General features: G+C 37.0%; 1 protein-coding gene across 1 annotated transcript in view; it reads left to right on the top strand.

The window, feature by feature from the left end:
• The window catches only part of LOC126194843 (acylglycerol kinase, mitochondrial), an 83,001-nt gene that overhangs the window by 38,508 nt on the left and 25,494 nt on the right, over positions 1-18,999 (top strand). The window contains exons 6-7 of the mRNA XM_049933181.1: positions 11,390-11,545; positions 11,740-11,876. Of these exons, the coding sequence (XP_049789138.1) occupies positions 11,390-11,545; positions 11,740-11,876 (293 nt within the window). The remainder of the gene's footprint in view (positions 1-11,389; positions 11,546-11,739; positions 11,877-18,999) is intronic.

Raw genomic sequence — 18,999 nt, 5'->3', positions numbered from 1 at the left:
TATCAATGGTTTATGCAACAGGCTGGCATCGCCATGATTGATTGGCCTGTTTGAGTGGCGAACTTGAATCTCATTGAAAATTTTTGGGCCAAAGTGAAACATCACATTAACTTACACTGCCTGGCACATGCCCCCATTTCTAGTGTTAGATACATAGGAGAGTATTGCAGTCAATGAGATCTATTTCCAGAGGCTGACCACCTTCATGCCTCATCAAATGAGACAGGTAATTGATGCCAGTGGTTGGGTAGCTTTCATACTATCCTCATTCCTTACATAAAACTTTCCTTGTCTCACATTACTCCACTCCATATTACAACATTCGCTACAACTATATGTTTGTTAATTAGAAAGTTACATTAAATCATTGTACTTCACATTTTACTTATTGAGTTCTGCTATTTAACACTTAATACATCTAAATTCCAGAAAGAAACCTCGTAGCAAGTTAATTACAATGGAAATAGAAATTGTGTGTTAATATGAGACAGTCAGAGAAAACAATATCAACCAATATAAGAACAGGTAAAACCTAAAATAATAATATTCTCTTCCTTACTGCATCTCCAAGATTTTCTGTGTTTACTGTCAAAAGAAGTGTAGTCAGGATGTATAAAAGCTTGTTTTCAAGTTAACATTCTTTGGGGCCCAAGGATAGCATTCCATGCACTGTGCCCATTTCTCTGTTAGTTTTCAGAGAAATGTCCACTACAAAATATGCATTCAGTGTCTTCTTCTTCAGATTGTATATCTGAAGCATTGTCCTCAATTAACTTTGCATCAACATATGAATGACTGGAAGACTGAATCGTATTTTTTTTTTTCTCTTTCTATTTTTCTTTCCCAGGAACAAAACTTTTGCTTCTGTCTGCTTTGATTCCACTACAGCTCTCATCTCTCTGATTTTTTTTCAAACATTCCCTGTATGGAGACTATGCTAGCTATGTAACAGATTCAGAATGTGCACTGATTTTTCTAGATCAGTTGGTTCTTGATGTAGCGTGCAGATTTTGGGAGCTTGTCAGCTACCAATTGGATTCACATTTACTCTGTTGTTTTCATCTTGTATGTCATGCTCCTGGTGTACTGTAAAGTCATTGTCTCTAAGTTTATGCCTGTTCTGTGGGAACAGTCCCATTTTCCAGAAGCCATTTATAGCATTTTCCATTGTTACTGGTCTCAAGTAGGTAATTCCATACAACCTCATTATCAGAAATGAGGTTGCTACTTGACTTGTGTTTTTGCCCATCAGGTTTCTGTTTCTTGAGGGTAATGTGTTTTAAATGGCCTCATGAATTCCCACAAGAGGCTGTATTTTGTGCATGGAATGGGGTGATTGACAGATGATGTGGACAGAGTTTTCTCTTGCTTTATCTATCACTCAAATGTGAAATGATGTCCATCATGTATTAGCACAACAGGATCATTGGCTTCTTAAACTTTACAAACTTGTCAAACCACTTAGAAAAATATGAGTTTGAATTCAGCTACCAGGGTAGCAAAATGAAGTTACCCTAATATTAGATACCATGTCCTATTGTCTTATGCTAGAAACCTAGCCTTATAGTTACATTGCTGAGTTTAAAGGACAGTTGATTATAGCAAATGAAAGAGTACTTCATGAATGATGTAATGTATGAATATTGTTGCAACAGCTACTCAATTTTAGGTGTTAAAGTGCCACAAGCATTTACCTCAAAAAACTTGACATTTGGCACTTTTAAAATCAAGAACACTCAAAAATATCCAGGTCCCTGATTATCTTATTGTCACTGCTCTATGCCACAGGCACTGTGAGAACAATGTTCTGATACCTCCCAGAAGGGCTGAGAACTTATTGTAGTCATAATCTAGCCTTCTCACATTAACAAACTCTCTCATAACAGGCACCTTTCACCTATATTCAAAGTTATTTTCAGTAGTGGTAGTATCTTTGGTTAAATTAAAAACAATGTCAAATCAGAACATAAATAGTCATTTTCTCAAATTAAATTCTAATTACAGTAAGGAAAAGAGTTGTTGTTCTGTCATCTGACGTCTGTAGTTTCATAGCTGCAGGCCACTGACATTGCTAAGTTCCATTTTCCTTGAAAATTATGGAGAAACAAACCATAATTTTCTGTTGGAAAGTCATATTCTGCAATTGTCTTGTCAATTAGTAGATTGTGCAATTTTGTATGTGCTTACCCCTTTTGGATAATTATACATAGTAAACTGGATTTTAATAAATATTGTCTGGCAGACTTTAAATATTGAATAGCTGACCTTATTTTTACCAGTGTATTTGCAATTTTACTTAGAGACCAAAATGTATTAGCTCATTGTTATCTTTCTTACTCAAGTTCATTTTAATAATTTTTTTCTGATGCATTTGCTTTCCCATTCTGTCTGGTACTTCTGTGAGTAGCTTTATGCATACAGACAGAACTTTTGCAGCTTAATTCAGACCTGATTGCTTTTGACTTTGAGATCAGGTCAAAAGGTTTTCTGTTGATCTTAGCACTTACATCTGAGTGCATAATTTGATAAATGGTGTATCGTTATGAGTTTCATTCATGCCAAAGAATTCAATATTCATTCAGTTAGTTACTCTCTCCAACATTTGATATATGAGCTTCGTAAAAGATAAAATTTTGCTACATGTCTGATTGTTTACTCTTTTCATTGTGCCTGTCTGTGACTCAGCATCTCCTCTGAACAGTAAGTAGCAGCCTATCCTTTTCATAATATTTCTGATCAAAAATCATTTTCTCCTCAATGTAGTAATATTCTCTCACACCTATAAAACAAATATCTTTACTATAACTTGGATGAATTTTGTTTAGCATTTTGTGAATTTATCTTTGATACTGTTTTCTTTATCTCATCCTACAATAGCTCTCTTAAAGACTACAGATGCCATGCATCATTGTTGTACTCATTAGGACAAGAGAAACTATCACAGAAAGGCTATTGGTACATACCAGATGGTGGAAAAAACTCATTCACCGCATGATCATCAGGCATTGACTGCGAGCTACTTGACACTAACACCTCCTTCGGACTGCATCTAGCGCTACCTGTCATATCACTACACTTTTCATGATTGCTGTTGATGCCGTATACTTCTGTGTATAATATTTAATTGGTATTAATTTCCAGTGTCATGTATAGTACATCTCACTAGTATGATAATATGTTGTTGCTCGACATGGGCATTAATGGTGCAAAAGCATTGCCACAAATTGCAACGGGACTGTACATGCCAAGAATGCCTGATGTGGTACTTTGTCATCTTTTGCGCAAACAGTTTTGTTTTGTTGGCTGTAATTGAGAAATAAATAAATAAAATAAAAATTATTATGAGAAGGAAAGTTGCTACCCAGCATCTCCGCTATATGGTGAGTAGCAACTTTCCTTCTCATAACATTGTTACATTCCATCCTGGATTTTCCATTGTTTAAAATAAGCATTAAAAATAAATCATGCTGCTGAAGTTATTAAGGTGCAACAACTTTAGTAGTAGTAGTAGTAGTAGTAGTAGTAGTAGTAGTTGTTGTTGTTGTTGTTGTTGTAGTAGAAGTAGAATAGTCCAAAAATTGCCAGAGATTTAATTTTTTATGTTTTACAGTTTAGACTTACATTGCATATTCAGAAATGTGATTTTGCATCACAGAGACAGGCTGCTTTTACTACCAGCATTTCTGAAATTGCAAATGTTTATTTCCTGTTTCCCTGTCTCTATTTGTATATGCTTCTTTTCTCCACTTTCTATTCAAATTTGTACTTTCTTACAATAACGAACAAACAGATGTTAGTGTCTTGTATATGTTAATGCTTTCAACTCTTCTCCATTTCCTCACAGGGTTTCTGAGTGGTATTTCCCAATTTCTTCATAGCTTTTGTTTCTGTTTGTATACTGAAATTGTCTTCCATTAACAATAAATGCCAAACGTTCTAACTAGCTGCACTTTCCTAATTATAGCATTGCATCCAGTACAGTGATCTCACATTAATCCTAGAAGCTGACTATCAATTAATGATTCTGCAGATTTTTTAAAATCATTTTAAAGCTTATTGACAACATATAGGATTTTGCAATGGAAATAGGTATTCACCATTATGGAGTGAACTACTGCAGTTGAATTTGTTATGTGCCACATTGAGCACTGACCTGTTATTGCCTACACTTCTACATGTGCCAGGCACCATGTGTTTGGGCAGATATCTCACATTGCATTACCCCTGCAGCCTGACTCACACTTGACTGAAAATTTCCCTCTGCCCCTCTGAATTTTGTCATAGCTGAGACAAGATAAATACAGAGACTGTAAATGTTATTTTTGCATTTGAAGTTTCCAACCTCCAGGTTTCTCTGAAGGTATCACACTAAAAACTATAGAGAGATCTTAAACCCGCTTTTGAAACAGAAGATTAGGCCTTTCCAACAGTTTCTGACATGATTTTAGCAGCCTATGATTTGCCCAGTTAACCTCATCAATTCAGTCTTCCTTTTCAGGTACTCATCCGTAATTCCTTCAGTTCTGGCTGTGCTATCTCAAGAAGTGAATAAATCTGCCAGTAGATAATCTGATATTTTTAGATCACACATCATGCTATGGTGTTTGAAATGGTGCATATTACACCATTAACTGCCTGTAAAAGATAAACAGTCCAGTCACATTAATGTGACTGCCACCTATGTTTGATGTCAGCATGCAATAACCAATCACAGATGGCATATGGCAGCAGCAGCAGCAGCAGCAGTGGAAGGTATATAAAGTGTGCTGTGTGGGGTTGCAGAAAACAGTGCAGCCGTTGTCGTAATGCACTATCTGAAACTGGTGCTGAGGCAACTGTGGTGCATCATGAACCATATATGACAGGGGTAAACAGTGGCTGCAGAGATGTGTTGTACGGGTGAATAGAAATGAAACTGTCAAACAATTGACTGCCCAGATGAATCAAGGGACTACCAACAGTGTCTCTCCTCAATGACCCTTCAGCAAATGTTGCTGATTATGAGCCTCCGCAGGAGGCACCTTATTGTGCACCCATGCTGACTGCTTTTCATCAGTGATGAAGGCTGGAATTTGCTTGTCAGTACAGCAATGGGTGTCCACTGAGTGGTGACAGGTGGCCTTTTCAGATGCGTCACATTTCATGCTCCATAGGACAGATGGCTGTTGGATCATCAGAAGAGTCTAGGCCAGAGAAGTGAGTGTTATGGTCTATGGAATGTTTTCGTGGCATTGCCTGGGTTAACTTGTCATTCCAGAGGGCACATTGGATCAACATAAGAACGTGCTTATCCTTAGGGACCTATGTGCAGTTGGTTCTTTCTTGGCAGGATGGCATCTACCAACAGTACAATGCAACATGTCACACAGCTCAAAGTGTACCAGAATGAGTTTACCATACTTTGCTGGCCACCAAACTCCCCAGATTAAAACCCAATTGAGAATCTGTGGGACTATCTACATTGGGCTGTTCTCACCATGGATCCTCAACCAAGAAACATAGCACAGCTGGCTGTCAGCATGGCTCCACATCCCTGTCTGTACCTCCAGTACCTCATTGACACTCTAACTACATGTCTCACAGCAGTCCACACTGAAAAATGTGGTATTCAGGCTTTTGACATGTGGTCACATTAATGTTCAAAATGTCCTATAGCATCACTTATAAATGAGTGAATTATGCAAACCATACATTGTTCTGTTGCTGTGGTATCATTATAAAGCACAGTACCAAATATATTATCAAAAATACAGATTACTTCTCACTATAAAGATGGCACATTGAGTTGCAGACAGGCACAATGTGTGAAGACTGTTCCAAATTGAGCTTTCAACCAGTGCCTTCTTCAGAAAGGAAGACATGTTCACATTCACACAAGCAAGTTCACGTCACGCATACATGATAGCGGTCATTACACAATAATTTGTGCAAGTTAAAAATTAGCACATGATCATATCTACGTATTTGCATAACACTTTTATCATGATGTGTGATATTAAACTTCCCTGACAAATCAACTGTTTGTATTGTTCTCTGGTTTCCGGCCAGATGCAGTCTTTTACAAAACACAATATTTCAACAGAGTATTTGTCCTCATCTTCAGGTGATACTTATAGAATGAATGTCTTTGCTTCATCATGCCTCCTGTGTACTCGTATTGTTCCCCACCTTTTCCCTCACTACCTGCCTGCGTACCGCATTGGGTGGAATGGTGGACACAATAACACATCAATCTTAAAAGCTGAGATGTCTGTGTGATAGGACACAGTTCACAATTAACTGACAAATTTGAAGCAAATAAGCTGTCCTTAATGTGTGGATTGGAAATAACGTTGTCTGCAAGACTTTTCAAAAAGTAAGGACCATTTGGTAATTAAAAATATATTAGTTGAAAAAGCTTTTATTGGCACTTTTAATTTTCTACAGACCTCCTTCACTTTTAAATGTAATTGTCATTTGCTTCTAAACACTTCTTGTAACATTGCACTGTCTTGTAAAATGCCTGTGCATAGACATTCTTCACCTATGAATTGAACCAGTTGACACTGGTAATTTTCAGTTCCTTACTGTCTTCCAACTGTTGTACTTCAAGCCATTGTTTCAAGTGGAAGAAGACGTAACAGTTACTTTGTACAAGATCAGGACTACGGGGTGAGTGGTCAAGAAGTTTCCAGTGTGTAGCATAAAATAATAGAAAATAAAGGCTCTTTACTCCAGTGTGGTTTGTTATGATTGTGAGTGTAGCATGAAAAGTACTTGGTGATATTGTCTTTGCTTTAAACATGTTGTAAGTTAAAATGCAAATGGTAATGTTAATGATTTTACTTTTAAATAGACTTTGAGCAGAATTACCTTCAGCATTTCTACTAAGTGTGCTTGCGGAGCTTTGGAATTATAACATAACATGCAAACCTTTTTTCCCACATCAGCAGCTACAAGTTCTTTGAAGTTTGATCTCTGTTATTTATCTAAAGTGTCTGGTTGATGTATATGTAGACAATACAGATTTTATTTGGTTAAGTTCACTGAATATAATTTACTTAACATAAAGTAAAATTTCCCTGTTGCAGCTGCTATAATGTAATGTACTTAGCATATGAAATCTGGTAATAGTGAAAGTTGAAGCAAAATTTGAAAGTTCTTATGACTATTATTCAGTATTTCATTAGATGCTAACAATTTATCACTTCTCTTTAGCAAAACTTGGCTCTCTGAGCCATATTTAACAAAATAAATATTATGTGCTGTAATGGTAACCAACAATGGAAATAGTCCACTAATCTTAATACTGTACTACCTAGGAAAGGACACTACTTGTGCACAAACAAAAGAATATTATCTTAAACTTTACAATAATAAATATATTTTCAAACACAAACAAGGAAATTATTAATTGTTACAGACATTGAGAAACATACCTTGATCCAAATGTTAGTGCATCCATTCATTTCAGTAGTACTAGCCAGAGGGATGAAAGATTTCATCAAACAAAAATTTTGCCATATTGTTTTTGTGATGTCTTTGTCCTTTTTTGTGCAGTCAAACGCACACACTACTCAATTTTATGTCTTTGGTTCAATTCACCTTGCGAATTAAACATGAGAATTTTTAATGTACATTGAATGTCTTTACTAAAGTCAATTGCAGGAGACAGTACAAGCAGCAACATGCATTGCTGTAGAGTAGGAATCTTCTAAATGACATTTTACCACAGTGTCAATTTTTGGTGGCTTTTCTCTGTTTGGTTACACGTCAGCTGTAGTTGTTGACCCATGTTCCACAAAATCAACCAGAATAATGACCATTATGTCACAGAAAATGTTAACCATCATGTTTTGACTCAAGTAGGGAAACAGCTTGAATTCATTTGATTTGGGTGAAGTTGACTGGTGCCATTGCATTGTCACTTTGATTCTGCATTAGTTTAGGATATACCTGTTTTATTACTCGGAACAATCTGAGATTACAAATAATATTTGTCTCATTGGTATCAGCCCAAAAAGATTTTCTCCTTGTTATTCTTTTTGTTGATCCATAAGCATATTCAGTAAGTTGTGATATCTAAACTTTTCTGTGGGAGTCATGTAGAAAGTGGCAAGTCCAACATGAAGAAATTGATCAGCTGGTTATTTGTTCAAGTAAATTAAAATGTAACTAAGACTGCAAATTCTGTAGTTTATTCAGATCTCGAGGTCTCTGGTCTCCTCCAATAGTCAAAGCAATGACATTTCATCACTTTTAAAGTCTCAAGACTATTGTCTACCTTTCATTAACTCACTACTGTAGGCCCATAAACTTTGCACAGGTTTTGTGGAATCTGAGTAAACGTAGATCCTTTGCACTCAAAAATTGAATTGCAGCACGCATTCCTCTGCTTCTGAATGCAACGGACTCTTATGTGGAGGTCCCAGGTTCAGTTCCCAGTGCTGCCAGAGTTTTTTCCTTGGTGGGGAAACTGGACTGGAGTGCACTCCGTTTTGTGATGCCAATTAAGAAGCTTCCTGATTGAGAGGTTGCGGCTCCAAGGTCTGAATGTCGACATTGACTGGGAGTGAGGTATGCAGCTTCCGTGCACCTTCACATTGCATCCAGTAATGAATTGCTGAGGGTGACATGCTGGTCAGTCGACTATCATGTGGTCTTAAGGGCCTGATTGTGGGATTATCATGTTTTTCAATTCCACAAGTGGCAAAAACAAAGAGTTTTGAAGCTGTTGGTTTCACCCTCTGCCAGGCAACCATGGAATCAAAATGATGATTTCTGTAGGTTCATAAGCAGTCAGTAGATAGCACTTCATCCATACAACTTTGAGAGAAGTTACCATCATTTAAATATAATCAGCAATAAACATTTAAATATAATCAGTACTGTTCAGATACATCCTGTTGTATTGGCACAATACTCTTGGTATTTAACTTTTTGTACTCCACACATGACATAGGCATGCAACATCTGAAACTTCAGGAGTTTGTGTGTTTGTCACTGCAGTAATTCATCTGGAAAGAAGATTCAAGGTACATATAATTGTGAATTTAGTTTCATTTTATTGTGTGCAGTGTCAAATGATCAGTATGTCCCATTGTTCAAAGTCTTGAAACATGGTAGTGGTATGTTGCATGTTTTGCACTTATGTCTGGTTTCTTGGCACAAAATTTGTATATTTATCAGGTGTTCAGTAAGAAATATGAGAAAAGATGAAATAGCGATTGAATCATTCATTAGTTGACATTGTGCCTTGAATATGAATAATGAGATATGCTGTTAAATAAACTTCCTTGTGTTTCTCATAATAGAATGTCTTGGTAAAAAGTGTTTTTTTTTTTTTTACATGTGGTGTAGTAACACACACAGATTATTCTCATTCAGAAGAACTATCTACTGTGTCTTTTGTTGAAATAAAAGAATAGTTTGTAATACACAGTTTTATGCATGGCTTAGGACTGTTACCTTGACACTATATAGAACAGTCATCACGATTACTGAGGAATTTATTTTTACTGTCACTTTTCCTGATTTTCTTCCTCTGCTCCACACAGATGCATTATCATCAAATGTAAATTTTACTCCAATTACGTAGAACAGAAAAGTAAAGAAAACAGCACCTTTATATCAGTCTTCACAAATAGTTGGTCACTAGTTGAAATTAAAAACAGAAGCAACAGACCACAACAGCAGATGAGCATATAACCCCATATAAAAGGTAAAAAATCTGAACAAGTACTAGGAGATAGAAATGTGGCTGTATGTGCCAACGTGTACACAATACCCAGGTAACTGAGTGGCAGTGCTTTTGAAAAATCCATAATATACAGGGCCATTTAGTGAGGTGAGTAAACATGTCTATAGCACCAGAGGAAAGTCATTCCAGTGTGATTAAACACATACTCCGCATCTGGGGAATAATGCAGACCAAGTCAAAAAGTTAATCATTTTAAGTGGTGACCCACAACAGTGGCAGAGTATTACAATAGTCTTAGCTCAACTCTGGAGCAAAAGAATAAAGTGTTCATAATAAGATCCTATCAGTATTCGAAATTGGCGATAATAATGGAGTGATTAAATAAATTCCTAACAGGAGTACAAGTTTAGTTCATTTGAACAAAATGGAAGAAAATAGGAGCCTGGTAGCGTAAGATGCTGCAGGAAAAGCGCGCGATCAAAGAAGAAGAAGAGAAGAGAAAAAAGACGGGTGTGCATTCTTATATAGGACAAAACACAGATAATAATGATACGCCACTCACAATATTCTGGGTGTACATATTCACTGACTTCCAGCGCAGTTCATTGACCTAGTGCTTAAATTATATCGTTAAATCTTAAAAGTAAAATAAAATAGTATGTTATAACATCGCGGGCAGGGCACAATATTGTAAGAACCATGTACTGAGTGTGAGAGTGATGCTATGTCGTAAACCAACTAATTCGGACACAATACTTGATTTACTTAGGAAACTATTTTGAGACACTTATGGTATATATGAAATGTAAACATCATTATATTTGGTCTTAGTTTAAGTTTATGGAATGGTTCTGAGGATATTAACTGCAAGTACATATTGAGGGGCAGACTCAAGTTCCTGACAATCACACACAGCAGGGCTTGGTGCTGTCGCAGAACACAGTTTCACAGGTGCAAATGACAACTTGATGTCGTTGTCAACATTTCTGGTACACTTGGAACCTCAATAAGGCTGCTAGATCCAAACTGGCGATTTGGCTGCAGTGCCCTAACAGTACAGGCAGTGCAACATGCCATGTTCAATTCTCGCACATTTACCACCACCCTTGGAAGAGACGCAAAATTGATACAGTTGACTGACTCCGTGGTTGATATATCTACATCTGTGGTAGGCAGAATGTTAAGAATTCACACAAAATGCTTAAAGGCAAAATGAGATTTGCATAATAAACTTAAGAGAAAGTGAAAGTGGCATGGAACTGCCTACTATTAATACCAACATAAAATTTCCTGGAGTCTTCCAAGGATTAGTTTAACAAGATATTTCTTGGATTTTCCCAGAATTTGCATTTGGGAGGACAATGGTTCAATCCCGCGTCCGGCCATCCTGATTTAGGTTTTCCGGGATGGTTCCTTTGAAAGGGCACGGCCGACTTCCTTCCCCGTCCTTCCCTAATCCGATGAGACTGATGACCTCGCTTTCAGGTCTTCTCCCCGAAACAACCCCCCCCCCCCCCAGAATTTGCAAATATTAAATGGCAAATACTGGCAGGAAGACAGAATGGGACCGGTGTATCTCTAGCAGTCTAGCCATTAGAGCTGACCAAAGAAAAGCTTTGTCAATATTTCACTGAAGTTATTGGAAAATTATAGATATGTTAATTATCAATGTATTTTGAATATAAAAGTGATCTTTGTTTATGTTTTCAGAATATAAAAAGAAAATTGACTACAGTCAAGTTGTTAATGAAGAATGTGGAAATGCTCACAACCTGCAAATATCAACAGTTGATTTGTCTGTGACTACATCGAATGTTTATCCCAACTGTGAGCAAGAAGGAGAGCCACATATGAAAGTTAAAGTTGGTAAGACACAAAATGGCTCTATACATGTTATGTGTTTATCAGTAGCACCACCTTCTGTCCCCCCCCCCCTCCCTCCCCCCCCCCCTCTCTCTCTCTCTATCTCTCTCTCTCTCTCTCTCTCTGTGCATGTTCCTATGTTCCTCTCCCCCACACACCACATGCATTAAATTTTTAACTGTATCACTTTTTTGTAGGACCTCCAAATGTGGGATACTTTTCCTTTTTAACTGAAGGCTGGAGCTCAGAACAAGGAAATGACAGGACAATTCAGAATGAGCTCAGTGTACGAGAAATTAATATTAATCCTCTGAAAGTTGTGGACATGCCTGAAGTAAGTTATAATATGGTATAAATTACACACAATATCACATAATTATATCATACTAATCGATTTTATATTTGTAATGTGAAAATTGTGTTTTACATGCTTTACAACACAGAAATGGATAGGTAAAAATAATCTACTTACGCAGTGATGGCAGGAGAAAATACATATTAAAGTTATGTAAATGTGCACACTTGTGAAGCTAGTGGCTTCTTTTTCTGGCAGAAGGGTTGAAAGGAAAGGAAGAGGGCTGAAGGAAATGGGGAAAGTTATGGGAAAGTCAACCAGAATCCTGAGACTTATAGGACAGCATGAGAAGGAAAGACTGATTGTTGGGGTCTGCAAAAGCTTGTACATTTCCATAACTTTAAATGTACTTTCTCTTCCCACTGCTTGAGGAGTAGATTTTTTTTTTTTCCTATTCAGTTATATTTTTAAAATTGATTATTCTTGTTGGTATATTAGTTTTTACAGTATAAAATCATTGCTTCATTTAATTCTGGTGATTAGAAGTTACACACACAGATACACACATGTCAAGAAGTACCTTTCTTGGTACATGTGGGTGGCATATCTGTAATGGGAAGTAGACTGATAACCACGCCAGACCCTTTACACAACTTATATTCTTCCCAGGTAGTCCGTAGTCCTCTGTGCTTCTGTAACCCCAAAAATCTTTGTGCCTCAACTAACCAACATCAACTATTAGTACATTTACTCTTCTTATCAAACCAACAATATCGTTTTTCTGGGATTTTGACTAACTCTTGTCATGCACTGAAATAAAGGATACCTTACAAAAACTTACCCTGCTGTTCCAAAGTGATGTTCTGTCACTAGGTCAACCAGTACATTATTCAACTCCATGCCAATACTAGTCTTGATTCCCGTGTTGGATATCACAATTAACTGTACTGTCTATGACCCAGATGCAGAAGGTGCTATATACCCACACGTTATTTCTTGTTGAAGTCTTGTTGCAGGTGTGTCCTATTTAGATCTACATACATACACTGCGAGCCACCATATGGTGCATGGTGGAGGGTACATTGTATCACTGTTAGTCATTCCCATTCCTGTTGCACTTGCAAATGAAGTGCAGAAAAAATGACACTCTGTATGTACAAGCTCTTATTTCTCTTATCTTATTTTTGTAGTTCTTATGCGAGAAGTATATTCATGGCAGTAGAATCATTCTGCAGTTTGTCATAATGACCAGTTCTGTATACTTTCTCAGTAAGAATGTCTTCTTTCCTCCAGTGGTTCCCATTTGAATTCATGGAGTATTTCCATGGTACTTGCATGTTTATTGAATCTACTGGAAATAAATCTAGCAGGATGCCTCTCAATTGCTTCAGTTTATTTCATTAATACAATCTGTTGGGTATCCCAAACATTCAAGCAGTACTCAAGAATGGGTCACAGAATTGTTCTGTGTGTGGTCTTTTTTATAGATGAGCTACACTTTCTAAGAATTTTCCCAGTAAGCTAAAATCAACCAATTATTTTCACTACAATCGACCTAATGGGGTCATTCCATTTCATGTCACTTTGCAACATCATGCCTAGATATTTAATCTCTGTGTCTGTGTCAAACAGCACACCACAGATACTGTACTAAAATGTTACAGGAGTATTTCTCCTCCTCACCACTTTTATGTGATGAAAAGTAGCACCCCTTGTGAAAGCAGCCACATCATCTTCCAGTTGTACAGGAACTACCTTCAGTTTTGTGTGTGTGGAGAGGGGGAGCACAGGGTAGGCAGGCAAACAGCTTTCTGACTGATGTGGTGTGGCATACCAGGATTTGCTCTGTTGTGCCAGTCTCTTCCTCTCAGAGTATCATTTACCCCCAACATACACAATTATTTATTGAATATATTCCAGTGTCTGTCTTTGCTTATAATTTCCATACTCTATAGCTGTGTTTAGGATCATTGAAGTCTTCCCTGATTTCTTAAATATATCAACCTGTTTCATCTTCTATCTTTTATTTTCTACATATTTCATTCATAACTAATTCTGTTGAGAATCACTTCATTACATATCAGTCCATTTAATTTGAATTAAATTACTACACAAACATTAATGTCATAGGAAAGCTCTTGTAGACTGTAAATACTTAGGGATTAAAGGAGACCACTTACCGGAATACAGAAGCATTGAGTTGTCCATAGGTACACAAAAGAAAGAAAACTTGGTGGCTTTTGGAGTTATTACTTTAGCTAGTAGAAGGATAACTCTGAAAGCTAGCAAGGCTTCTTTCTTTTGTGTGTCAATGCATCTGCTCTGGTGAGTGGTGTACTTCAATCCTGAAGTATTGACACCAACTTTTACATTGCCAGAGCAACTAAGCACATCCTGCTACTGCCAAAATGTGGCCTCTTGGTTGCTGAAAATGCACACCAGAATAGTGACTTCAACTGCTGCCATCTGGAGACAGCTTCTCAGTACCACCTCCACTGGACCGTTTGCGTGGCATCCATCCCTCAGAAATAGCCACTGTTCCAACATTCTCGTGGCTTAAACATTCACCAGTCTCCGTTCTCTGCTTCTGATTCTTATTCCCTTTTCCTTACCTTTAGTGTTCCCACTCTTGTTATTTTGACATTGTGAATCAAATGTGTATTAAAATTTTATTTTTAGCACAGTATTTATAGCCGGATTTCAACATTTTTTTTTGCCAAATAAAGTATAATTTTCCTGCTATTCCTGTTAAGTATCATATATGAAACAGACCATGTGCTGTTGATATAATCAACTGAAAACAAAAAGTACATAATTCTCTACATGTACTCCATTTCCCTTTTGTGAACACATGCGAACTTTTGTTGGAGCTACATATTACTTCCAAGATTTTTTTATATATCCTTGCATAGTACTTTGTCTTTTTTTATCCAAAGATTGTACTTTTGCATTTCAGTATCTTTATTAGGCTGGGGTGGGGCTTATGCTTACCACATCTATAGAATTCATAAAACTATTAAGTTCCAAATGGCAAGCACCACAGGAATCATGGAGAGTACTGGCTATGTTGAGATACATAATACACAGTGTTTCTGATGGTTTACATATTCTCAGCACCCCTGCCCAAGTATGACAATAAGTCAGTCTGCCACAATCTGGACTCCACCACCTGGCTGAATACCCAAAAGCAGTCCAAGAAAAAGAATCCCAGAAAAAATTCTGCCTTTTGGCAGATGAAATCAGCTTTGTGCTTTTTTTATGTGTGAAGTGATGGTCCTGTATCTCATATGGAGAAATGAATGTGGACATAAAATCAGTTTTCTTCTTTATCAAATTGTCCAAACATTATTGAAGATTTGGTTTTAGCATTTGCTTTTGTGAAACATTCAAGAAATGCAGCACCCAGCTGAAACAAAGCTTTCTGATGGTCTGTCTGATCATGATGCACAGCTAGTTACAGTATATGATATAGCTCCATACAGTAATGCAAAACAGTCCTCCAAAGTAGTGTGTTCAATTAACGATTTAACAATTGAAAATTTTAGGGAAAGCTTGCAAACAGTTAGACTGGGATGAGGTGCACGGGGAACCTTATGCTAATTTAAAATTTAACCAATTTCATGATACCTTTGTGAGTATATTTGAAAACAGTTTCCCTAAGAAAACAGTGAAATATAATTGTAAGAAACCATGTAAAAAGCCATGGCCTACTAAAGGGATAAAAATATCGTGTAAACAGAAAAGGGAAATGTATCTTATTCCTTGGAGGAGTAATGATCCCGAAACAGTGAAACATTATAAAAACTACTGCACTGTATTCAGAAAAGTTATTAAAAAGTCCAGAAGTGTGTGCATTATGTCCGAGATTAGCACATCTGATAATAAAATTAAAACAATTTGGAATATTGTTAAAAGGGAAACAGGGCAACTGAGAACACAGGAAGACTGTATTTCTATCAAATTCAATGAACAGTTTGTTAACAAGAAGTCAGAAGCAGAAAACATTTTTGCATAAAGAAGGGGATAGGTCTGATGCTGACAACTACTGCCCAATCTCACTTATGACAGCTCTATCCAAATTTCTTGAAAAAGTAACATATTCAAGAGTGGCATCACATATTTGTAAAAATGAAGTACTAACAAAATGTCAATTCGGTTTTCAGAAAGACTTTTCAACAGAAAATACTATATATGCTTTCACTGATCAAATATTAAATGCATTGAATAACCGAACATCACCCTTTGGGATATTTTGTGATCTCTCAAAGGCTTTTGATTGTGTGAACCATGAAATTCTTCTAGAGAAGTGTAAGTATTGTGGTATGAGTGGGACAGTGCACAAATGGTTTAATTCATATTTAATTGGAATAATGCAGAAGGTTGAAATTAACAGTACAGATAGTCTGCAAAAATCAGCAGAGTCCTCTAACTGGGGAGGTATCAAGAATGGTGTCCCACTGGGTTCAGTCTCGGGTCCCTTAGAGTCTGCCAGAAAAAAATGTATACACACTTTAAGGAATGAAAAGTATTACTTATGTGTTTATTTTACATTTAATAATTAATGACACATGTTGTACAACCTTCAGTTTAGCACATGGTTATTTTAAATGTTCAGAATGTTCACTGTTAGCGGCTATACACATAACAGAACAAAGAGCAGTCGCCATAACTACATCAGACAGTGTTACAGTGGAGATCGCTACACATGTCGCTCTAATCTCCTGGCAAAGTTCCTCCAGCATGTGTGGCTTAAATCGATAGATGTTATCTTTCACAGTTCCCCACAAGTAAAAGTCCATAGGTGTTAGATCTGGCGACTGTGGAGGGAACTCAATCCAATGCTGTGGAAAATTGTCATCCAGGAAAGCTTGTATGGCTAGGTGGTAGTGTGGTGACGCACCATCCTGTTAGTAGAAGACCTCTTCATCATCTCCATAAAGCAACATATACCTGGCAAAATTGACGTGCATAACATTTCCAGGTACACTTCTCCAGTGACAGTAGCATCAAAGAAAAAGGGTCCTACTAAGCCCCTAGATGATAGTCCACACCACACATGAACCCATGATAGACTGATCACTTTATCCACATAAAAATGCGGATTTTTCAGTGCCCAGTACACACTATTATGCCGATTCATGGTTCCATTACGTTTAAAATGTGCCTCGTCACTCCACACTATGTTCGTCACAAATTGTTTGTTGTCAGTTACCATTTGCTGATACCATTTGCAAAATTGCATTTGGCAATCAGGATCATCTTCATTATTGCGTGCAATAATCATGGAATGTAAACTTTCCACATTGCAGCTTTCATAATTCTTCGTACACTTGTACTGCTAACCCCCACTTCACGTGAATTGTGTAGCAGACTTCTGTGGAGAATTAACAAACATTTCCAACATGAGAGCCGACAAAGCTGGACTTGTAGCTGTGCGCTGTCTTCCTTATCTTCCTTTGTGAATATCACAAATCATTAGCATGCAATTCAAACTTGTCAATGTTGTGTTTAATTGTTAGGTGGGTTGGCGGTTCTGTTTCAGACTCCCACCTCCACTGACGCACCTCTTGAAAAACCACTTCAAAATATATTTTTGTTGCTCGAATGTCAAGCGTGCTCCAGTCATCTTGTTTTCTCAGTACTGAGATGAAAGTACTAACATCTGTTGAGCCAAAGACCATACTACAACACACTCATAACTCAAATCAAATGACAGTATCAATACCTCAATAGAGCCTGACAAAGAGTGTATACATTTCTCTGGTGGACGCTGTATATTAATGACTTGCCACTCTACAGGGTGTTTAAAAAGTGACGGTCAATATTCAGGGCCATGACAGGAATGATAGTTCAAAACAAAAAAGACAGGTAAACATGGGCTCTAAAATGCATACCATAAGAGCTATGAGCAGTTCTTGGTCTTTGATACTGTGAAACAAGCCCTTCTAATGCAAGCTCTTTGCATCCCATATTTTGGGAAGTGGTAGTATGGACCAAAACAAGAAAAAAATGTCCTGTAAACATCTGCTCTAAAATGCACACCTCAAAAGTTACGAGCACTTGTTTTTTAGAGAGTTGTATTTCAAAGTAGTGAAGATGAACAAGTGCTCATAGCTCTTAAGGTATGCATTTTAGAGCACATGTTAACTGGACATTTTTTTCTTGTTTTGGTCCATACTACCACTTCCCAAAATATGGAAAGCAAAGAGCTTGCAGCAGAATCGAAGATCAAGAATTACTTATAGCTCTTAAGGTATGCGTTTTATATCCTATGTTCACTTGACTTTTTTGTTTCGAATGATCACTTCTGTGATATATATTGCCATCACTTTTGAAACACCCTATATATTCGTGAAGATGCAAAGCTTGTTCTTTTTGCTGATGATACAAGTATAGTAACCACACCCAACAAGCAAGAATCAGAAGAGGAAAGTGTAAATAATGTGTTTCAAAAAATTATTAAGTGGTTCTCTGCAAATGGATCTCACCAAATTTTTAGAAAAAACAGTTTATACAACTCTGTACAGTAAATGGCATAACACCATTGATAAATATAGACTATGAAGAGAAGTCTGTTGCTAAGGCAGAATATTCAAAGTTTCTGTGTGTGCATTGATGAGAAATTGAATTGGAAGAAACACATCGATTATCGGCTGAAATGGTTAGGTTCAACTACTTGTGCTATTAGTGTTATTGCAAATTTTGATGATAAACATATCAGTAAATTAGCCTACTATGCCTATTTTCATTCACTGCTTTCCGTATGCCATCATATTTTGGGGCAATATAGTGAGATTTGACAGTTTCTAATGTTGCGAGGTCATTGGTTTTTAGTTTCCCTTAGATTACTTTAAGCTGCTATTGGTGCTAAGGGCATTTTAAATAGTGTCATTGCTGTTTTTATTGCAAGCCTTTGAGCCTGTTGGATATTGTAAATTTATTTTATTGTTGCTGTTGCTCTTTATTTCACACAGGTTGTTTGCAGGGTAACTCCAAGATATTTGTGTTTTGGTTCCCTCTATAGTGTTTTATTTTGAAGGGCCAGTGTACTCTTTGGTATGAGATTACCATCTCTTCGTTGCTGTGATTTATTCATAGGTCATTTTGCAGGACCAGTGTGAGTCTGTTTAGTGTATTTTGTAGTTTCTTTGCCTCCTAAACC

Source organism: Schistocerca nitens, chromosome 7, assembly GCF_023898315.1.
Source record: "Schistocerca nitens isolate TAMUIC-IGC-003100 chromosome 7, iqSchNite1.1, whole genome shotgun sequence".
Classification (NCBI taxonomy): domain Eukaryota; kingdom Metazoa; phylum Arthropoda; class Insecta; order Orthoptera; family Acrididae; genus Schistocerca; species Schistocerca nitens.
The sequence above is the reverse complement of the archived record's forward strand: the minus strand, read 5'-3'. Positions and strand labels throughout refer to the sequence as shown.